The sequence below is a fragment of the Gopherus evgoodei genome, chromosome 1, assembly GCF_007399415.2.
Source record: "Gopherus evgoodei ecotype Sinaloan lineage chromosome 1, rGopEvg1_v1.p, whole genome shotgun sequence".
Taxonomy (NCBI): Eukaryota; Metazoa; Chordata; order Testudines; family Testudinidae; genus Gopherus; species Gopherus evgoodei.
Genome location: NC_044322.1, coordinates 41,325,126 through 41,347,743, shown reverse-complemented (window position 1 = coordinate 41,347,743; position 22,618 = coordinate 41,325,126). Strand labels below are relative to the sequence as shown.

Sequence of the window (22,618 nt, the reverse complement as noted above, 5' to 3'; positions counted from 1 at the left end):
GCTTGAGAAGAGCTCCTGGCTGCATGCCTCTTGGGACTCTGGGGTGTCTCCCTCCACCCCAGTATCCTCACTCTCGGTTTCCTCCCCCCCCACCCCAACTCTGAAGTGCCCATTGTGGTCATCAGATTGGTAGTGGGGTCACCCCCATGTATCGCATCCAGCTCCTTGTAAAAATGGCAGGTCATGGGGGCAGCACCGGAGCAGCCATTTCCCTCCTGGGCTTTGCAATAGGCACTCCGCAGCTCCTTCACTTTAACCCTGCACTGCACCGCGTCCTGGTCATGGCCCCTTTCCAGCATGGCCCTTGAGATCTGCCCATAGGTATCGTAATTCCTACAGCTGGAGCGCAGCTGTGACTGCACAGCTTCCTCAACCCAAACACTGATGAGGTCCAGCAACTCGCCATTGCTCCATGCTGGGGCTCATTTGGCATGTGGAGGCATGGTCACCTGGAAAGATTCTGATTGCACTCCACACCTGGCTGAGCAAACAGGAAGTGGATTTTTAAAATTCCCAGGGCATTTAAAGGGCAGGTCACCTGCGGCCAGGGCAGTAGAGTTCGAACTGATGAGCAGAGTGGCTGAACAGGCATTCTGGGATACCTCCGAATATTCTGGAGGCTAATTACAGCGCTTTTGGTGGCCACACTGTTGGAGCACCGCTGCATCACCAGCGCTGCAATTGGTATTCCCCAGGCAGAGCAGGAGTACAGCCAGCGCTGCAGCCAGGGAGATGCAGTGCTGTATGTGCCATGCAAGTGTGGATGGTAAGTTGCAGCACTGTAAACCCACCACCAGCGCTGCATCTCTCCAGTGTTGCCATACCCTCAGATTCCAATTTGTCAGCGATGAAGGAGGGAAAGCCTGCTAAGTGTTCTGTTACGAACAGGACTATTGCAACCAAAGAGTTTTATCATTTCACCTTTAATAATACTTTCTTACACATGTAAAGCTAGTCAGCCAACGATCTCTCAGCATTTGACAAAAAAAAAAGTTTGATGTTATCCTCCCCATTTTACATATAGGGAAATGGAGGCACAGACACAACAACGTAGCCTAGGTTAAACAGCTAAGTCACTGTCCAAAACAGGACTAGAACCCACGGCTCCTGGCTCAATCATTTTCTCTAATCACTAGTGAAATCCAGTTTGTTACAGCACGTAGTTCTTACAAAAGAAAACAAAAAATTGCATACTTGCCCCCCACACCCATTAGTGGCATGAGTACAAAAATAAATATTTTTTCTGAAATTCACAGTTTATAAAAATAAGTCCATTTAGTTGCACATGACTCAGTGCTGGGATTTATTTGACTTTGGAAGATAATGCCTGTTTGAAACGTCTCTTTAGATCTTGCATGTTGGGAGACTTGGGTCGAGGGATGATGGACGATCTCCTTTTGTCTCCGCAGCTGCTGTGGTGTAGTTTGCTAACCTCCTTGCAAAGATACTGAAAAACATCACACACCCCATGGTAGTTTTCACTAGTGGAGATTTCTAAAAACACAGTGCCCAGTTCATTAGCCAGCTGTATCCCCTCATTGGCCTGTACTTGCCTCGCATGGAGGAGATCCCCTTTGTTTCCCACAATAAGGATGGGTATTTTAGAGTCTGGATGGACTTTGCGTATGTGCTGATAGAGAGGACGAATAGACTGATAGCTACTGTAGTCTGTGATAGAATAGACCAAGAGAAAGCCCTCTGCCCACTTCATACATCTGGAAAGAGAGTCCAACATCTGTACAAAGCCTTCTTGCACCTGTAAAGGAATGATTGGAAGTTAGATAATGGAAGGATGAAGCTTAAATTGTACTATTTTCAAAAAGATTAATAAAGCAACAAGACATCTGACCACGCTGCACAATCTAATGAACTTGATTCCCATTAATTAGGAGGCAGGTCTGGCTATTTAAGGAATGGTTCAACTTTTGAGTCTTTACTAAGGACTTGTTGCCCATCGATCCTGCAGGTAATGTAGACATCTATCTAGTCTAGATGGGATAAATTGACTGCTGAGCACTCTGTCGACTCTGGTACTACACTGGAGTGAGAAATGCAGACAGAGTTGACGGGGGAGCATCGACTTAGATTGATTTTCCCACTCCCATGTAGACCAGGCCTCACTAATAGAGCATAACTGCTCAATGCAGACTTAAGAACATAATTGTGAAAACTAATGTTTCATCTTGAATATTTTAAATTAAAATCAAATGAGTTAGTTGCTGTACATTTATCTTAGTACTTAGACAACATAAATCACTATAGCACACATTTTTCAAGCAAGCCACTCTAGCATATTTAATAAATCTGCAGGAGGAGGGGGGAGAAATCTGGTTTTAGTCATGTTCTATTAGTAGCCTAAGTATGTTATTATGCACACATTCTAGTACATCTTAAATTTAGTATTTTAAATAAAATTTGATTTTTTTAAACCATCTCTTAATAAACTTTCAACATAAGTAAGTTTGCTATAACTGAATTCTAAACAGCCATTACAGATTATTTTGTACAGGCTTAAAATCTATTCTATTTATGGAAACGTTTGCTAATGTACCTTTAAATCACAGCTATTAGTCATAAAATAACTGTAGGCAGAGATGCATGAATGGTTCTAATGTTTAGGAAAGAAAGACTGCATTTCTACTGACTTTCCATGGAGTATGGATCAAGTCTCCCATTGCTAGCTCAGAAGCATTTCTGTACCTGAATACATCCTGGTGTGTCTTGGATCTGTATGGAAACTTGGTCTCCCTCTACATGAATAAGTCTTGAATACAAGTTTCCTGAGAAATAAATAAAAAGATAATGAAAACTGTTGCTCTGGGGCAAGGGAAAGAAATTCTTAAGAAACATGGTAGCTAGTATGTAGATTCTGAAAACAAGCATTAAAAAATAAATCCTCACCTGTATTGGGTTCATAATCTCCAATAAACCTCTTTGTTAGGAATCGAACAATCATAGCTGAAAAGAACCAGATGCTTTTATTAATAGCCACATGGCAAAACACAGTACAATCATGCTCTAACCCCCCTGGCACTCCCAGGCATGTACATCTACAGGTTTATCAATGGATGTTAATGCAGAAAGAACCTTAAAACAATAATCAATCATATTTGGATTGGAGAGGTGTACAGCTACGTCAAAGCCAATCAAATGGACAAGAATTGGACAATAGGCTTGGTCTGCCTGGCTACCAGAAAAGCTCTGTGACTGTGAAGGAATTCTCCAGCTAAGGCAAGAAGCATCCCTGACTTTGGCACTTCTCTCCTGACCAAGTGCCAAGTCCACAAACAACCCAGACAGACTCAGCCAACATCCCTCCGTTTTCAGGAATATTTCTTCCCTCGCCCCCGGGATCTCTCCACGTGCGATGGAGCCCAGCTGCCTCTCGCTCCCAGCCCCAGCTACGGCCCTGGATCGCGGCTCCCGCGCCTCGGCAGGCAGTGGCGCGCCCAGCTGAACTCACCGCTTTTGCCCACGCTGCCGGCCCCCAGCACCGCCAGCTTGATGTCCCGGCTCTGGAAGAAGTCCGAGGGGCACTCCAGGATGGGCGCGAGCAGGAAGTTAGTGGACATGGTCGGCAGGCGCATGGAAAGGGAGGGGTAGATCCGGGCTGGGAACAGCAGCGTGTGCCCCACAACACCGAGGGAGCCCCGCGGGCAGCAGAAGGGCAGCCGCTGCAGGTGGTGATGGTGCTACTGCAGCTGCGGTGCCGCTGCCTGAGCGCCTCTGAAGCTCGAGCTTTTAAAGAGATCCCGGCTGCCGCTAGGAGCCGCCTCCTCCCCACGCAGCCCAGCCCCAGCGCTAGGGAGGCTGAGCCCGGCGGCCCTCGCTACGTACGCACATGGCGGGGTGTGCGCACACAGCGCCCACGCCACCGGCTGGCTGCAGCGGCGGGGGCCTTGCCCCGGCGGGTGCTGAGGTGGCGCCCCCCTTGGGTGGGGCGCAGCTCTCCGGGGTTGCGCGCCTTTGTGTTCAGGCGCCTGCTTCCCGGGGCCGCTGGTCAGGGGCTGGTGGTGACCCATTGGCCCCAGCGGGGAAAGTGCACCAGCAAAAGGTGAGCCAGTTAAAGCCCGGATCCTGCAAACTCTTCTGCCAGCTTAGCCACCCGCAGCCCCCTGACTGCTGGGGGCTGCTCGCGTGCGAGTTTGCAGGCGGGGGGTAAATGTTCCTTTGCTTATACTGTTAGAAAGACACCAAAATGAGCTTAGCGCCCTAGACATATAAGGCTGGAAGGGGACCTCAGAGGTCCTCAAGTCCAGCCCCCTGCGCTGTGGCAGGACCAAGTAAACCTAGAGATCATCCCTGACAGGTGCTGATCCAACCTGTTCTTAAAAAATCCTGGATGCTGGGGACTCCATAGCCTCCTTTGGAAGCCTATTGCAGAGCTTAACAACACTATTAATTAGAATTCTTTTTCCTAATATCCACCCTCTGTCTCCCTTGCTGCGGACTAAGCCAGTTCCATCTTGCCCTGCCTGCAGGGGCTATGAAGAATAATTGATCACCTCCCCTTTCTAACAGCCCTGAATGTATTTGAAGACTATCAGGTCACTTATCTTCTTTTCTCAAGACTAAACAGCCCCATTTTTTTTAACCTTTCCTGGTGGGTCAGGTTTTCTAAACCAATCATTTTGTTGCTCTTCTTCCAGCACTCTCCAATTTGTCCATATTTTTCCTAAAGCGTGGCTCTTGGAACTGGACACAATATTCCACCTGAGGCCTCATCAGTGCCAAGCAGAGCTAGACAATGACCTCCCGTGTGTCTTACCTACCACACTGCACATTCTCACAGGAATTGGGACAAGTGATGCCAGAAGTGCAGCTATGCCAATGAGATATTACCCCACATCCTGTGTAGCTGCAAGCCCCATTCCAGAGCCTGGCAGCTGCGACACAATGCCATCCAAGATTGCCTGGGCAGAGCCATACCGAGGGCCATCCTTACCCATACGCATACGCAAAGTATGCAGCTCCGGCTCCTCCCCAGAGTCCCCACCTCTGCTCCACCCTGCCTCACCTCTTCCCTGCCCCAGCTCTGCTCCCACTCCCCTGAGGACTCCAGAAGCAGTCGGGCCTGTACTCACCCGTAAGTAGAGCGACCCGGCCCCAGCCTGCTCCGCTCCCCTGGCTCCCAGCCGTGCCACCGGCGAGTGCTGGGGGGCGGTTTCCCCTTTCCCCCAAGCCTGGGAGCCAGGGGAGCAGAACAGACTGGGGCCGGGTCACTCCACTGAAGTGGTCTGCCCCCTGTCCCCCACGGAGGCCTGGGGCCAGCCCCCCATTGCCCCCCCCCACTGGGCGGGGGCTATGTAGGGCACCAAAATAGCTAGGGACAGCCCTGGCCATTCTGCCACCTGTGGGGAAGATAGCCATGAACTCTGCCATCCCCGGAACCGACAGCCAACTGCGACCGGACATTGTCATCACCAACGAGGACCGGAAGAAGATCATTCATAGATTCATAGACTCTAGGACTGGAAGGGACCTCGAGAGGTCATCGAGTCCAGTCCCCTGCCCTCATGGCAGGACCAAATACTGTCTAGACCATTCCTGATGGACATTTATCTAACCTACTCTTAAATATCTCCAGAGATGGAGATTCCATAACCTCCCTAGGCAATTTATTCCAGTGTTTAACTGCCCTGACAGTTAGGAACTTTTTCCTAATGTCCAACCTAAATCTCCCTTGCTGCAGTTTAAGCCCATTGCTTCTTGTTCTATCATTAGAGGCTAAGGTGAACAAGTTTTCTCCCTCCTCCTGATGACACCATTTTAGATACCTGAAAACTGCTATCATGTCCCCTCTCAGTCTTCTCTTTTCCAAACTAAATAAACCCAATTCTTTCAGCCTTCCTTCATAGGTCATGTTCTTAAGACCTTTAATCATTCTTGTTGCTCTTCTCTGGACCTCTCCAATTTCTCCACATCTTTCTTGAAATGCAGTGCCCAGAACTGGACACAATACTCCAGTTGAGGCCTAACCAGCGCAGAGTAGAGCGGAAGAATGACTTCTCGTGTCTTGTTTACAACACACCTGTTAATGCATTCCAGAATCACGTTTGCTTTTTTTGCAACAGTATCACACTGTTGACTCATATTTAGCTTGTGGTCCACTATGACCCCTAGATCTCTTTCTGCCATACTCCTTCCTAGACAGTCTCTTCTCATTCTGTATGTGTGAAAGTGATTGTTCCTTCCTAAGTGGAGCACTTTGCATTTGTCTTTATTGAACTTCATCCTGTTTACCTGAGATCATTTCTCCAATTTGTCCAGATCATTTTGAATTTTGACCCTGTCCTCCAAAGTAGTTGCAATCCCTCCCAGTTTGATATCGTCTGCAAACTTAATAAGCGTACTTTCTATGCCAACATCTAAGTCGTTGATGAAGATATTGAACAGAGCTGGTCCCAAAACAGACCCCTGCGGAATCCACTTGTTATGCCTTTCCGGCAGAATTGGGAGCCATTAATAACTACTCTCTGAGTACGGTTATCCAGCCAGTTATGCACCCACCTTATAGTAGCCCCATCTAAATTGTATTTGCCTAGTTTATCGATAAGGATATCATGCGAGACCGTATCAAATGCCTTACTAAAGTCTAGGTATACCACATCCACCGCTTCTCCCTTATCCACAAGGCTTGTTATCCTATCAAAGAAAGCTATCAGATTGGTTTGACACGATTTGTTCTTTACAAATCCATGCTGGCTATTCCCTATCACCTTACCACCTTCCAAGTGTTTGCAGATGATTTCTTTAATTACTTGCTCTATTATCTTCCCTGGCACAGAAGTTAAACTAACTGGTCTGTAGTTTCCTGGGTTGTTTTTATTTCCCTTTTTATAGATGGGCACTATATTTGCCCTTTTCCAGTCTTCTAGAATCTCTCCCGTCTCCCATGACTTTCCAAAGATAATAGCTAGAGGCTCAGATACCTCTTCTATTAACTCCTTAAGTATTCTAGGATGCATTTCATCAGGCCCTTGTGACTTGCAGGCATTTAACTTTTCTAAGTGATTTTTAACTTGCTCTTTTTTTATTTTATCTTCTAAACCTACCCCCTTCCCATAAGCATTCACTATGTTAGACATTCCTTCAGACTTCTCAGTGAAGATCGAAACAAAGAAGTCATTAAGCATCTCTGCCATTTCCAAGTTTCCTGTTACTGTTTCTCCCTCCTCACTGAGCAGTGGGCCTACCCTGTCCTTGGTCTTCCTCTAGCTTCTAATGTATTGATAAAAAGTCTTCTTGTTTCCCTTTATTCCCATAGCTAGTTTGAGCTCATTTTGTGCCTTTGCCTTTCTAATCTTGCCCCTGCATTCCTGTGTTATTTGCCTATATTCATCCTTTGTAATCTGACCTAGTTTCCATTTTTTGTATGACTCCTTTTTATTTTGTAGGTCATGCAAGATCTCATGGTTAAGCCAAGGTGGACATCACAGTGCCCTTTGAAAACAGGACTCCTGCTTTCCATGATGCCCAATCTCGAAAGCTGGAGAAATATGCCCCTCTGGCTGAGACCCTGAGAGCTAGGGGCTACGAGGTCCAATCTCACGCGCAGATTGTCGGAGTCCTGGGCGCATGGAACCCCGGTAACGAACGGAGAGGCAGGGCAGTTGGCCCCGGACCACGTAAGGTGCCCCTTTCTACTCAGGCTGTGGGGAGGGACCTCTGCAGATAGACTCTCGAACTTTGGGGTGGGGGAAAAGGGACGCACAGGGGTGGGGTTGTTGTAGGGGAACCCCCTAGAATGGCATGCCGCTGAATAAATTTGGCAGCATGTGACCTCCAGAAGAAGAAAGACGAGCATCCATGTACCAGCAATGCAGATACAGGTGAGCAACCATTTTTGTGTTCTCTCCACACATACTAATGCAGAGAGTGGACTAGATGATACATCTGAGAGAAAGGAGCAGAAGGAGACTCCACTGATTGGAAAGCATGAGAGGCTGCACTGACCCAGGACAGAGACTTTTGGATTGTGGGACTTTTGGGACTGTGGGTGATTTGGGGGGTTGCTGGACTCAAGAGCCCAGGAAAGAGGACACAGCCCAATTTCCTGGGGTGGGTCTTTGCTCACGATTTGGTCTAAAATGAACTCTAGTTGAGGTGTTTTCCCAATTTAGTGTTTGTTATTTATCTCATGTATTCAACCTTTTCTGCTACACCAAGACTCTGTGCTTGCGAGAGGGGAAGCATTGCCTCTTTGAGACGCCTAGGGGTGTGTGTAAGATTTTCCCAGGTCACTGGGTGGGGGCTCGAGCTGGTTTGGCATTGGCTTATTGAAACGGAACCCCTGGATACTGAACCCGGCCCTTGTTGCTGCCAACTCAGAGGGGCAGAAGGGTTACATAGAAAAGGGGGCTTTAATACCTGCTAGAGCCTGGAGCAAATTCTGGGAGGAGCAGCTCCAAGAAACAGAAGGGAAAGTCACAAAAAAGGCTCTCTGAGATAAGAGCTTTTTGGCTGATGAGCTTGTGGGGTGAGGAACAGACTTGGGAGAAAGGGACTTAACCTATACAGACTGTGTGGAGAGGTTGTGAAGCATTGATTCTGATTTCTGTTATGAAGATTTGATATAAAACCCACAGCAATTAATCTGACTGAAAACTACCTTCCCTGGATTCTGTGAGAGGGCGCCAGGGATGGAGCTGGCTCTACAGGCAGTAGCCTGGGTCCAGCTGGAAGAGAATGTTGTAGGAGGCCCCAGTCCTTTACAGCACCTCAGAATGATTTTAGCCTTTTTCACAACTGTAGCACATTGTTTGACTTGTATTCAGTGAGATCCACTATACCCCTCTGAACCTTTCAGCAGTACTACCATCAAGCCAGTTATTCCCCATTTTGTATTGTGCACTTGTTTTTTTTTTGCTTCCTAAGTGAAGCACTTTGTATTTGTCCTTAGTGAATTTAATTTTGTTGAATTCAGACCAAGTCTCCAATTTGTCAAGGTCATGTTGGATTCTAATCCTGTCCTCTGAAGTGCTTGCAATTCCTCCCAGCTTTGTGTCGTCTGCAAATTTTATAAGCACACTCTCAACTTCATTATCCCAAGTTATTATTGAAAATACTGAATAGTACTGACCCCTGGGGGATCCCAATAGATACACTCTTCCAGTTTAACATGAATCATTGATGATTACTCTTTGAATACAGTTGTGCACAGGGGTGGCTCCAGGCCCCAGCACGCCAAGCACGTGCTTGGGGCGGCAAGCCACACGGGGTGCTCTGCCGGCTCCACGAGGGCGGCAGGCAGGCTGCCTTCGGCATCTTGCCTGCTGAGGGTCCGCTGGTCCTGTGGCTTCGGCGGACCTCCCGCAGCAAGCCCTTGCTTGGGGCTGCAAAATGCCTAGAGCCACCCCTGGTTGTGCACCTACCTTGTAGTAATTTCATGTAGACCAGGGGTTCTCAACCTTTTATTTTTTTTTCTGAGCTTCCCCTCCCCCAACGTGCTGTAAAAACACCAGGGTCCAGCAGGTCAACCTCACGCCACTTTCAGCTTCAGCCCCATGGTGGGATGCTGGGGTTTGGGGTTTCAGCTGTGGGGGGCTCATGACCCCCAGTTGAGAACTGCCAATCTAGACCATATTTCCCTAATTTGCTTATGAAAATGTAAAGTAGGACAGTGTCAAACACCTTACTCTATTGTGATACATGCTTTATTTTAGTAACTGAGAGTAAATCATATACTATATTTTTTCATTTTTTATATAAAGTTATAAACAATTTATTTTGCTTTTCTTTTATCATTTAGTAATACTTTTATTTTTCATCATTCAATAATCAATATTGGAAATCCAGGCTCACATTAATTAAGGTTCATCTGGGTGGAATTTGAAAGTGCTTAGAAAAAAACCAGGTTTAATCTAGACTTTTTAAAAAGTGAGGCAAATATTAAAAATGAAATAAATAGATAACACAGTTACTGTCACACTCAAGCCCCAGTCCTGCAAGCAATTGTGCACATGCTCATTTTTATTCATGTGAGTAGTTGCACTGGCTTCAATGAAATTACTTATACATGTTCTTATCTGCCAGCAGGTGAGTTTGCTGATCCGGGCCTTAAAGAATTCATAAAAGGATGAATATATATATTTTAACGTTAAGGAGTATGACACAAACCAGCAAAAGCTGACATGTAGAACTAAACTGTTAGAAGACGGTTTGTCAGAACATGATTTTTTAAAAAGTAGGAAATTTTAAAAAATCAAGTTGACAGTATCCCTTTAAGTTTGTGTCTTTGAGTATGTCTACACTACGAAATTAGGTCAATTTAATAAAGTCCATTTTTTAGAAGACGATTTGATAGTGGATTGTGTGCATCCCCACTAAGTGCATTAAGTCAGCGGTGTGCGTCCACAGTACCGAGGCTAGCGTCGACTTTCGGAGCATTGCACTGTGGTACCTATCCCACAGTTCCCGCAGTCTCCGCCGCCCATTGAAATTCTCGGTTGAGCTCCCAGTGCCTGATGGGGCAAAAACATTGTAACGGGTGGTTCTGGGTACATGTCGTCAGGCCCCTCTCCTTCCCTCCCTCTGTGAAAGCAACGGCAAAAACTAGTTTCTCGCCTTTTTCCTGGGTTACCAGCAAGCATGGAGCTCGCTCAGCTCACTGTCACCGTGTGTCTCCTGGATGCTGCTGGTAGACGCGGTTAGGGTGATCAGACATCCCGATATTTAGGCAATTTGTCCCAATATTTCACACTCCATTTTTTTTGTTTTGTTTTTTTGCTCCACCAACGGCCCCCCCAATGTGTCCTGATATTTTCTTCCTCTCATCTTGTCACCCTAGACGCGGTACTGCAATGCTGCACAGCAGCATCCCCTTGCCTTGAGTTGCGGATGGCAGATGGTGCAATACAACTGCTAACTGTTGTTGTCATCCTGTGGATGCTTCTGGCCAACCTTGGTTAGGTTGGTCAGGGGTGCCTGGGCAGACATGGGTGCTCCTGGCCAGCCTCAGTGAGGTTGGTCGGGGGAGCCTGGACAAAAATGGGAATGACTCCAGATCATTCTCTTCTCTAAGTTTCGTCTAATGGAGATTCAGTCCTGCCTGGAATATCATGCTAGCTGGAGGCTTCTGCCTCAGGCTACTCTCCCAGTCGGCAGCACCGCGCAGTCGCACCTACCCCAGCCTAGCCCTTGCTCCCATGGCTCATGAAGCCTGGACAGTAGTAAGGAGCAGTTCAACTATAGACTGAGCATGTGCATAATGGTGGCACAATGTGCCTCTGGACGTTTAAAAGCTCGCTGGTGCAGTTTACTGACTTGGTTAGACCTCAGCGAAACCAATATTCCCATTGTTATTACCGCTTGCTGTGTGCTCCACAATATCTGTGAGAGTAAGGAGTAGACGTTTATGGCGGGGTGGGAGGTTGAGGCAAATCGCCTGGCCGCTGATTACGCGCAGCCAGACACCAGCGTGGTTAGAAGAGCACAGCAGGGCACGCTGCGCATCAGAGAAGCTTTGAAAACCATTTTCATGAGGGCTAGGCTTTGGTGTGAAAATTCTGTTTGTTTCTCCTTGATGAAAATCCACCCCCTTGGTTAACTCTACTTCCCTGTAAGCCAACCGTCCTACCCTTCTCCCTTTGATCTCCACTTGCAGAGGCAATAAAATCGTTGTTTCAAATTCATGCATTCTTTATTAATTTGTCACACAAATGGGGGGATAACTGCCAAGGTAGCCTGGGAGGGGTGGGGGAAAAGGGACGCACAGGGGTGGGGTTGTTGTAGGGGAACCCCCTAGAATGGCATGCAGCTCATCATAGAAGCAGCATGCCTGGGGCTCTGACCCGGAGCAGCTGTTTGCCTCTCTGGTTCTTTGGTAGGCTTGCCTGAGCTCTTTAAGTTTCATGCGGCACTACTGCGGGTCCCTGTTATAACCTCAGTCCTTCATGCATATTTGTACCTGCCTCTGGAAATTTCCCTTACACGCGTCTGATGAAGTGGCTATTCACCCATGAAAGCTTATGCTCCAATACATCTGTTAGTCTATAAGGTGCCATAGGACTCTTTGTTGCTTTTTACAGATCCAGACTAACACGGCCACCCCTCTGATACTTGACACAATGGCAATTGGAGATCCTCTATCTGCTGCAGCTTTCATCCACCTTCACAGCTGTTGTAACATTACACAACAGTTTCTCCTCCATTGTGAAGTTATCCTCCTTCTGCTTTGCCGTTAGGGACTTCTTGGATCACACTTTGTCTCGAACCTCACCCTTGACCATTCTGCCATGGGTAGCCCTAAAGGAGTACATGACTTCAGGCAGCCTTGCTCTCGGGGTCATTGAGACACGCAAATCTCTCCACCATTACAAGGTACCAATTCGCTTCAATGAGTGGTTTATGACACTCCGATTGAGGCACACCAAAAATCAACAGGCAACTATTGTGAGCGCTTGTGCAACACTGGATCTCGATGAGAACCTGAAGGAAGATTTTTATTCTCAGTTGGAAACCATTTTATTGGAGACCTCTACAGAAGACAAGATCATCCTTCTGAGGGATTTCAATGCACGTGGTGGACAAGACTCAGACCTGTGGAAAGGAACAATTGGGAAAGGAGTTGGCAAAAACAATTCAAATGGAATTCTTCTCCTGACCAAGTATGCTGAACATGAACTTATTATTACGAACACTCTTTTCCGACAAAAGGAAAAGTTCAAAACATCTTGGAGACACCCACGGTCAAAGCACTGGCATCTTCTCGACTACGTCATAGTTTGTGCCTGAGATCATAGTGGCGTCCTTCTCAAAAGAGCAATGACAAGTGCTGATGACTGTTAGACTGATCATTGCCTTATTTGATCCACAATGAAAATTAAGATCGCTCCCAAATAGAGGCTGCAAAAGAAGTAGGTCAGGCACAAGTTGAAGGTTCAAGATTTGAAGGACCCTGTTAAGCGTGACCACTTCCAAGTAGTCTTAGAAGAAAAGTTCCCATCAGAGTTTCTGGAAGAAATTGAGGAACATTGGAGCCAGTTGAAAGCAGTAATCATCATTGCTTGTGAGGAAACCATAGGCTACCAAACCAGAAAACATCAGGACTGGTTTGACAAGAATGATTCTGAAATTGAGAAACTCATCAATGAGAAGAGAATGGCATTTTGTGCTTGGCAGAATGACATATTTTGTAATGTAAAGAGTAAAGCCCATGCCTAAGCAAGGGCCATAGGCACCAAATTTTCCTGGCACCAGTGGTTGCTTGCCCTCAGCCCCACCCTCTCCCGCCCCTGCCCAGTCCCCATTCCAACCCCTTCCCCAAAGTCCTCACCCCAACTCCGCCCCCTCCCTGCCCCTATTGGACTCCTTCTCCAAATCCCCTCCCAGCACTTGCCACTGTGAAACAGCTGTTTCATGATGGCAAGTTCTGGGAGCTAGGGGAGAAACGAGGACACGGCATACTAAGGGGAGGAGGCGGAGCGGAGGTGAGCTGGGGCGGGGAGCTGCCAGTGGGTGCAGAGCACCCACCAATTTTTCCCCATGGGTTCTCCAGCCTCAGAGTACCCATGGAATCAGCGCCTATGGCGAGGGCAGAAGTCCAACATAAAACCAGAGAACTCAAGAACAAATGGTGGACTGAGAAAGTGAAAGAACTCCAACATCTTGCAGACATCCACAATACATGTGGTTTCTTTAGTGCCACCAAAGCTGTTTATGGGCCAATTTGCCATGGCATGAATCTTCTTTGCTCTAAGGATGGAACCACACTTCTGAAGGACAACGAAGCCATCAATTCTCGCTTGAAATAACATTTTGAAGATCTCCTTTAACATAATTCTATGGTTGCAGATGAACTCTTTGAGCTCAGAGACCCTCCCAATTTGTATGAGGTACATAATGCCACCAAGCAGATGAAGAACAACAAGGCAGCAGGTCTAGATGGGATCCCCTCTGAAATCTTTAAAGACGCTGGATCAGAGCTAATTTGGCAGCTTTACCTGTTTATCCTTAAAAACTAGATAAAGGAGGAGATACCCAGTGAAACAAGGGATAACCTGATTGTCACCCTTTTCAAGAAAGGAGATAAAGTGGATTGTGGAAATTATTGTAGTATCTCCCTCCTAACCATTGCAGGCAAAGTTCTGGTGCAGATCCTTGCAACCCACCTTTTGCCCTTGCCAGAAGAAATTTTACCGGAATCACAGAGTGGTTTCCGACCATGTCATGGAACTGTGGATATGATCTTCACAGCACGGCAACTGCAAGAAATGTGTCGGGAGCAAAACCAACAACTGTACATGGCTTTTATTGATCTAACTAAAGCCTTTGATTCAGTGAACCGCTGTGCTCTCTAGACTGTACTTTCTAAGATTGAATGTCCTGATAAATATATCAATGTCCTAAAATTGCTTCATGATAACATGAAAGTGACTGTTCTGAGCACGAGCTCCCAGAGTGAACCTTTCAAAATACAGCCCTATTTGACTCCTGTATGTATCATTGCTCCAACCATGTTTGCAGTATTTATTGCCATATTGCAGTATTTTTAGCCTAGGTGCTGGGAAGTTTATTCATTTACAGAATGGACAGAAAGCTGTTCAGACTTAGAGGCTGAAAACCAAGAGTAAGATATCCACAACATCTATTGTGCAACTTCAGTATGCTGATGACAACACAGTCTTTGCCCACTCTGAGAAAGATCTTCAAACTATCTTGAATGTGTTTGCCAATGCTTACACACATCTTGGTTTCACTCTTAATATCAAGAAGACTAAAGTGCTCTATCAGCCTTCTCCAAATGAAGTATTACATGTCCCATCTATCAAAATCAATGGAATGGCACTGGACAATGTCGATCAGTTTCTCTACCCTGGAAGTCATCTTTCATCCAAAGCAGATATTGATGCAGAAATTCAACACTGCCTGAGCTGTGCCAGTGTAGCTTTTTCACATTTATGGTACAGGGTTTTTGAAGATCACAACATTTGAACAGACACCAAGCTTCTTGTTTATCAAGCCGTTATTCTCCCAACACTGTTGTGTGGGTCTGAAACTTGGATAACCTATAGACACCACTTGAAAGTCCTTGAGAGGCACCATCAACGCTGTCTTTATAAGATTCTGAAGATCAAATGGGAAGACAGGCACACCAATATTAGTGTTCTGGAAGAGGCAAAGACTACCAGTATCGAGACAATGATAATCCATCAGCAATTCTACTTGACTGGTCACGTTGTCCGGATGCCAGACCATCACCTCCCAAAACAGGTCCTATTCTCTCAGCTGAAAGAAGGGTACTGTAACGTGGATGGACAGCGGAGGCATTATAAGGACTTGCTGGAAGACAACTTTAAAAAGTGTAATATTGACATTGACACTTGGGAGGCACTTGCCCAGGATTGCTTAAGATGGAGTGAAGTTCTACGTGATGGTTCCCTGCATTTTGAACTTGCTCGACGACAAGCTGAAGAAGACAAGAGGTGCAGGAGGAAGGAGACTGGCTTCCAGTCATGGTCAGAAGCCTCCTGCTGAGTCTGAAAACATCTGCCCTCATTGTAATAGAACTTTTGGTTCAAGGATTGACCTTATTAGCCACCTGAGGATCCATAACTCCCATTGAAGATGATCATACTCAATAACGAGTGATCGCCCATCATATGGTGGAAACCACTTCAAGACAGGGGGTGGCAGCACCCCCAGGACCCATACTTCCAGCACCTATGGATGAAAGCATTAAAGAGAAAACATATTAAAAGCAATAAAAGAATCTATAAGCTTACGAGAGATCACTCTGACTTCAGTAAAGGCTCTGGCTGGTGAATGGACCGTCAAACCCCACACAAAGGGTTCTCTATGGTCACAAGTTCATAACTATCTTTGCTCAGAACAAGCCCCTCCTCCTGCATGACTTTGATTGTCCCTTCATTAGACGGTTTGGGTCTTTTTATCTGTCTTCCTGTCTGCTGGTCACTTGTTATAATAGGTCCCCCTCTCGGAGTGAAGCTTTAAAAGGCTGAGTTCTTGCATAACTGGAGTTAAGTGTGTTTGCATAACGCATCCCCAGGATTTCCTGGGAAACCTACTGTGATGAAGGGTGGATTTTCTGTAATATTTTTATGATTTGTATATGTGCTTCAGCTTCCTGTTCTACTTTGCAATGTTACTCAGTGATTGGAAAATGGTTGAATCTGTTTTTAGGGCACAGCAAGAGACATGAGGTGTTGGGTCACATAGCTGTCTGGGATAGAATGAATGGATCATTAAAGGACTGGCTGAAACCAACCCATATCAATAGAGTATCTGCAAAGACATTGGGAACCCTAGTAACCAGGACATTCATACCTGGCAACCATCCTGAGAAAGGCAAGGAAGCAGAGCAAGGGCTCCAGCTCAAGAACAAAGGGGAAAGGCGTCAGGTGGCTGGAGAAAGGGTTGGCTTTTGGAAGAGACAGCAGCTCTCACATGGGACTGACAGAGAGATGGAGAGCCAGAGCCAGAACTAGATTTCATAGCAACTTGGCTGGCTAACTGCACTGGCTTGGCCAGAATGAAATATGTCTTAACCTTTGTTTCTGTTTACCTAAGGACTTCCTGATGCTGTGTCCCAGTTGACACAAATCCTACTCTATTTTGAAAAGGCAACCTGGTGTCACTGCAAATACTTGCTGAAGAGCATTGGTCCCTGAAGATTGTAGATGTCTCTGACCAGGAGTTTAGATTAGTTGGACTTGCTGGGCAGAGATCACCGTGTGAAGCAGGCAGGCTAGAGCTGAGAGGCTCAGGGCTTATCTACACTGCCAGGCGGATCGACGGACAGTGATCGATCCAGCAGGGATCAATTTATTGTGTCTAGTATAGATGCAATAAATTGACCACTGATTGCTCTAGCATTGACTCCTGTACTCCACCTCAATGAGACGTGCAAGGGGAATCAATGGGAGAGTCTCTCCTGTCAACACACCACAGTGAAGACCAGCCCTCAGTCTCGGTATTAAGACCAAATGGCCTATCTTTAGGGAAGAGTGAAACCACTTGGGAAGGAGGGATGCCACACAGAAGGTGTTCCTCTAAGGGGCTATTTAAAAGCTTGAGCATAGTACAGATCCTGAGGGTCTGTGACACCTTCTTAACTTGAAAAGTTCATTCTTGTCTTGACCCACTGCTTCAAACAGTCCTTTGAAGCTCATGACACTTCCCATGGTTTTAGACGTTTAATATAATCCCACAATAATACATAGACATTTACATTGTTAATACAATGAACTCCTAAGATACTTAAACTTACTTCAAGGTTTGTCTAGGATATTGCAGGAAATTCTGTCTCAACTATATAGCCTTGTCACACAGTGTAAATCTTTTTTTGTGCAAATGTCAGGTCAAGGCAAACAGATAAAATGCTATCTCAAGGCAAAGTATTTCTGAATACTATTATTTTATTACAAAACTGGAGATTGGTCCAAGATCAAATCTGGATGTATACATTCCCAGAGTTCAGGAGATGTTGAGAGCAAGGTTTTGGTTCATGCTCCTCTAGCTCCATTATTATTTTATCTTTAGCCTTCCACTCATAGCCATGTAAGTATATACTGTATAGCTTGTATCTTTTTATTTATACATATGCAATGTAATAGTCATTGACTCATTCCTTGAATGAGATACATTATGGAAGTGTATTGGACTGTATTGCTTTGTTGTAATAAACCAGGGGTCTCAAACATGCGGCCCACAGTTATTTCCTGCGGCCCGCCATAGCTCCTCTCACCCCCTGCCCTCCCGAGCGCACCACGTCCCCACTTCTCCGCCTACGTCCCAGCACTTAGGACTTTCCAGGAGGAAGGGGGGAGGAGCAGGGATGCGGCGCAATCAGGAGGAGGTGGAGAAGAGGCGGGGCCGGGGTGGGGATTTGGGGAAGGAGTTGAAATAGGGGCAGGAAGGGGGCGGAGTTGGGGCAGGGCCTTTAGGGAAGGGGGTGGAATGGGAGCAGGGAAGGGGTGGGAAGAAGTGTGGCGGGCAGGGCTTCATGGAAGGGGTGGAGTGGGGGCGGGGCCAGGGGCAAAGGGGGGCGCTTTTGTATCTTTGTATGAAAAGGTGTCAGTGATGCAGCCCTCGGGTCAATGTACTAGTCCTCACGTGGCCCTCATGGTGATTTGAGTTTGAGACCCCAGAAATAAACACATTACAGAAACACCACACTGTGTAACCAATTTACATTCTGTTGCAGAATGAGATAAAAAAATTATATTTCTCTCTTGCCAATACCATATCTTTGAGTTGTCTCTTCGCCTTGTTGGCTGTCGAAAATATGTCCACCTGTTTTGTAGGAAAGGGGACTGGAGGAATGACAAGAAGGTCCATAAAGACAGGCGAAGTGATACCCAACAAGACTTCCACATTGAATGGCACTTGTAGAAGTTAAGAGGGAACCCTATTAACTCCTCTAGTCCTTCCTTATGCCAAAGCAGGATTATTCTCTACACTATATGTTCTCATCCTTTACCTAGGGTAATTTTAAATAACTTAAGACATGGGGCTTTTGCTTTGCTTGTTTCACTGTTCCACTGTTGGGAAAATTATCTTTATTCAGGACAAATTTTCCCTTTCTTAATAATATCCCATTACTCCAAGTTATTCCTCTTTGGAGTCAATAACATTGCTTGAATGAGTAAGGGCTTTGTGTGCAACTAACAGTTTGCAAAAAGTCAGACCCTGGCTAAGTCAGGCTAATGACCCACAATGTGGTGTGGAAAGTCAATTGGTGATAAAGCTAATATATATCAAAATTCAGTCACCCCTATTACATCAGAAAGGCAGATACTTTAGCTGGGACTCTCAATTAATTTTGCTTCTAATTTGCACTGTCTATTTAGATTATAAACTTCTTGGGGTGAGGGGAGGGTAGCACTGTATCATTCTGTCTTGTACAATGCCAAGCATACTGTTGCCACTTTACAAAAATATAATATACCAATAATAGGCCTAGAGGCTGCAGTGATGACAATGTTACAAATGCAGTGGCAGTCAGACAAGATTAATATTGCAGTTCTCGAACAAAGGGTTGTTTGACTCCCAGCAGTGAGTAGACAAACTGCCTTTTAATCTAACCAAAACATACCAAGTACCCAATCGAATGGATCCAGAATAGAAGTAATTTTAAATTTAAACTAGTATGGGAAGTGAGAACAGTGTCGGCTGAGTTGCATGGAGATTCTCAGAGAATGGAAGAGCATGAAGAGTGCATGAACTCATGTTGTTTTCTCTCTACCTTTTCTCTCCATCCAAGAGTTCAGATGCATAGAGGTGTAGAGGAGGTTTCAGAGGGGCCATGGTCACAGTCCTCGGGTGGTGGGGGAACTTAATACCATTCAACCAGTGGAAAGTTGTCCTACAATCGATTACCAAAGCAGTGGAAGATTCCCTGTGTAGGAGAATGCTCAGGCACTATAGGGTCAGGGCTGGGCAGCATTGCTGCTGTTGCACCCAGGGGCTGTTCTCTAACTACTCCCCAGGGAATGTATGGTCCCCAAAAGGGGCAGGGTGGGGAAGAGAGTTGGCAGAGCCCTGGCTATGTGTCCATGCACCAGCCAGCAGAATGTGTCAGCTGCACACGGATGAGGATTCTGCACCCCTTCAAGAGTATCTGTTTTGTTTCCTCCTGTACCCTGACAGCTCTGGGAGGCTTTGTGTGTCTGTCATGTTGCCTCCATTGTTCCATGCTACCTCCCCCCCCCACAGTGCAGAGCCATTTCCTCAAGACAGGGGTAGTCAATTGTTTTTGATCAAGGTCCAAATTTCTTGGTCAAGGTCCAGACTCCAGAGAAAAATAACAATAATGATGCTAAGTACAATCACCCAAGCAGACCTTCTCCTTTTGTACCAAGATTTCTGTTCTATTGCTAAAGCTTTTTAGTTAGTTTCCAGGAATTCATGTTGTTGTCATCCACTTCTATTGTCATATTCCATCTTTTGTCTTTGGCCTTGCACATAGCATTTGTTTGCACTATTTTTCTATCACCTTCTTTAAACGTGCTATTTAAGGGTGTTCATTCAAAGTGCCCCTTGACAGAAGATTATCAAAACGTGTCCATTGCATGCCTGATAAATAGGAGAGTTAATAAATTGCAGCCCCAGGACTTTGACTCCCCTTGTTTTATACCAACTGGGGGAGTTTGTATTGCTGTGTTGAGCTAGTCATCCTGTCTGTTTCTATCTACAGAGGCATTCTGTGAAAGAGAAGTAACGCTTCACCCAGCCTAAATAGGAAACACTATGAGCTCTAAATGCCTGTCATGGCTGTTAAGTGACACAGCAATGGTTCCTGAACTGTGGCTTGTGGCCCACTGGAGGTCCATGGAAAGACAGCTGATTAGATGGCGTGAGCTTTTGTTTCCAGGCTCGGAGGTTTAAGAAGCTGGAAGTGAGGCAGAGGCAGTTGACTGTTGAACTCTCTTTTATTACAGAGTGCTGTCACTTAAGAATAGGGGAAACAGAAGTCCCCTCAGTGACTGGAGTCATGGGGACTGGAGCTGCCAGCCACCTGCAGAAGAGGAATGGAATGTAGTTATAGCTGTGTCAATCCCAGTCCCCTTGCCTCTCAGGAGAAATGAGGCAGTCTGACAGCATGTACAAGGGAGCAGCTATATCCAGGAAGGAGACATGGGAAACAAGGGAAGCCTATGCAGGAGGGACACAATTGTTGCAATAGCGTAGTCTGCTGTCACTCAAGCCTTAATCTTGCAAGTATTTGCAAGCTGTGTCAGGGTGAGTACAGTTGCTGCACTCTGGCATGAGGATAAGCACAGGCTTGGCGGGGGGCAGGCAAGGTTAAACTTTGGACATAGTCTTCTGCACTGAGCAAAAACATGTGTTAACTCCGTTGTGTGCCTTCTCCCTTCTCAATATCATGAGGCAAAAAAGGAGCAGAATATGGGGAAATGGTCAAATCTGAGCAAGCAGTTATGGGTTTAAATGCTATTCTCAGATTGCAAATGAGGTTTTTATTTAGGCATTCCCATCACTGGCTGTAGTCCTACTATTAGTCTGCACTAACTTTATAGCCACACTGCAGCACTCTCTATGCAGAATCAGATTGTCATACATTTCTTTACCCTCCTGTCAAGAGTGGATTCCTAGAGGCAAAAACCCATCTTTCCTTTTGCACATATTTTAGTTTCACACAACTACACCATTACCTGAATTCAATTCACATTGGTCACAAACATATATAATCTTCATTACAGAGAAGAAAATTCCTTACACATAAGACTGATATGAACAGACATAAAAGATTGTGTACTTCCTGAAGCATTTTGCTGCTTTTAATGGACTATACTTAACGCACAACAGCATACTCAAGGTATTTTTGTATATAGAAAAAGAAAGCTCTTGAGCAAACCTTTGCCTCTTTTGACTTAGCAGAAATGGTCAGTTTATGATCTTAGCTTTCAAGGCTCTGCATCTACATAGATCTGAGTATACTCTGGAGGATATTGGGTCTAAATTTTAACGACTTCTTTTCATGATCAGTTCAGAATCTGAGGATTCTTATCAAAACAATTGTGATTGTAAGTGAAGATAATTGTCAGTATTTCTTATTTTCTTCCCTTCAAAATGTATTCCTCATGTTCCACCTCTCTGCAGTGCCTACAAAACCCTGCCAATTGGCATTCTCCCTAGTCATGGGTCCATTTCTTTTTCTTTTTCTTTTTAATTAAGTTGTTGAATAACCATGTTATTTTACTGATGTTAGCCATTTTCCCCTTACAGTCTTGTTCACCCCACTATGACACATTCAAAATTAGCATGCAAGCTCCTTTGAGCCAGAGATCCATCTGCTGCTATCCTAACTCTTCAGACTTTTAAAATAACATTTACTTTGTAATAGTGTTTATAAATGAGTCAAAATGACTTAAGCAAGTTGTGTTCTCTTCACATTGTTTAGTGAAAACTGCACTATTTTGTACCAAATGAACAGGTGCAGTCAGGGGTGGCTCTAGGCATTTTGCCACACCAAGCACGGCAGGCAGGCTGCCTTCGGCGGCTTGCCTGCGGAGTGTCCGCTGGTCCCGCGGCTTCAGCGGACCACTCGCAAGCATATGCCTGTGGGAGGTCCGCCGAAGCCATGGGACCAGCGGACCCTGCGCAGGCCAGCTGCCAAAGGCAGCCTGCCTACCGCCTTCGTGGTGCTGGGAGAGCGCCCCCCGCGGCTTGCCACCCCAAGCACACGCTTGGCGTGCTGGGGCCTGGAGCCAGCCCTGGGTGCAATATCCTGCTTAAGAATTGTTTTCCTTATGTTAAAATGAAAATAATCTGATATCTTTAATCAATTTTCAGAGTGCAGTGGTTCCCAAACTGTGGTATCACTATTCCAGATGCTTTGTTTCCCTTCCTTATCTCCATCTATTAAACTGCTTATATGGAAAAGTAAATTAAGGAAGTATTTCACATGGTATTTAGCAGCTGTCTTTTAATGCAATCCCTGCAGTTGCCTTGGGACTGTTTGGTCCCCAAAGGGAGATGAAGGACTCTGTGCAAATGAGAATGGGAAGGGAGGCATCTATGAGGCAATTACTTTTAACATGCGATCTGCACTATTTAAAAAAAAAAAAGTGGGGCAAAAGGGCTTTACCCCACTTTACTGATTTTTTTTTCATTTTATTTTGTCTGATTCTTTCAA

General features: G+C 45.8%; 1 protein-coding gene across 1 annotated transcript; it reads right to left on the bottom strand.

Annotated features, from left to right (window-relative positions):
- Positions 1–973: 973 nt before the first annotated feature.
- RASL11A (RAS like family 11 member A) lies at positions 974–3,700 on the bottom strand. Its single transcript, XM_030562503.1, has 4 exons — positions 3,464–3,700; positions 2,902–2,958; positions 2,701–2,780; positions 974–1,756 (listed from the first exon to the last, which is right to left on the bottom strand). Exons 1-4 carry the CDS (start codon positions 3,585–3,587, stop codon positions 1,304–1,306), a joined length of 714 nt encoding a protein of 237 aa, XP_030418363.1. The 5' UTR covers positions 3,588–3,700; the 3' UTR covers positions 974–1,303.
- Positions 3,701–22,618: the final 18,918 nt, after the last annotated feature.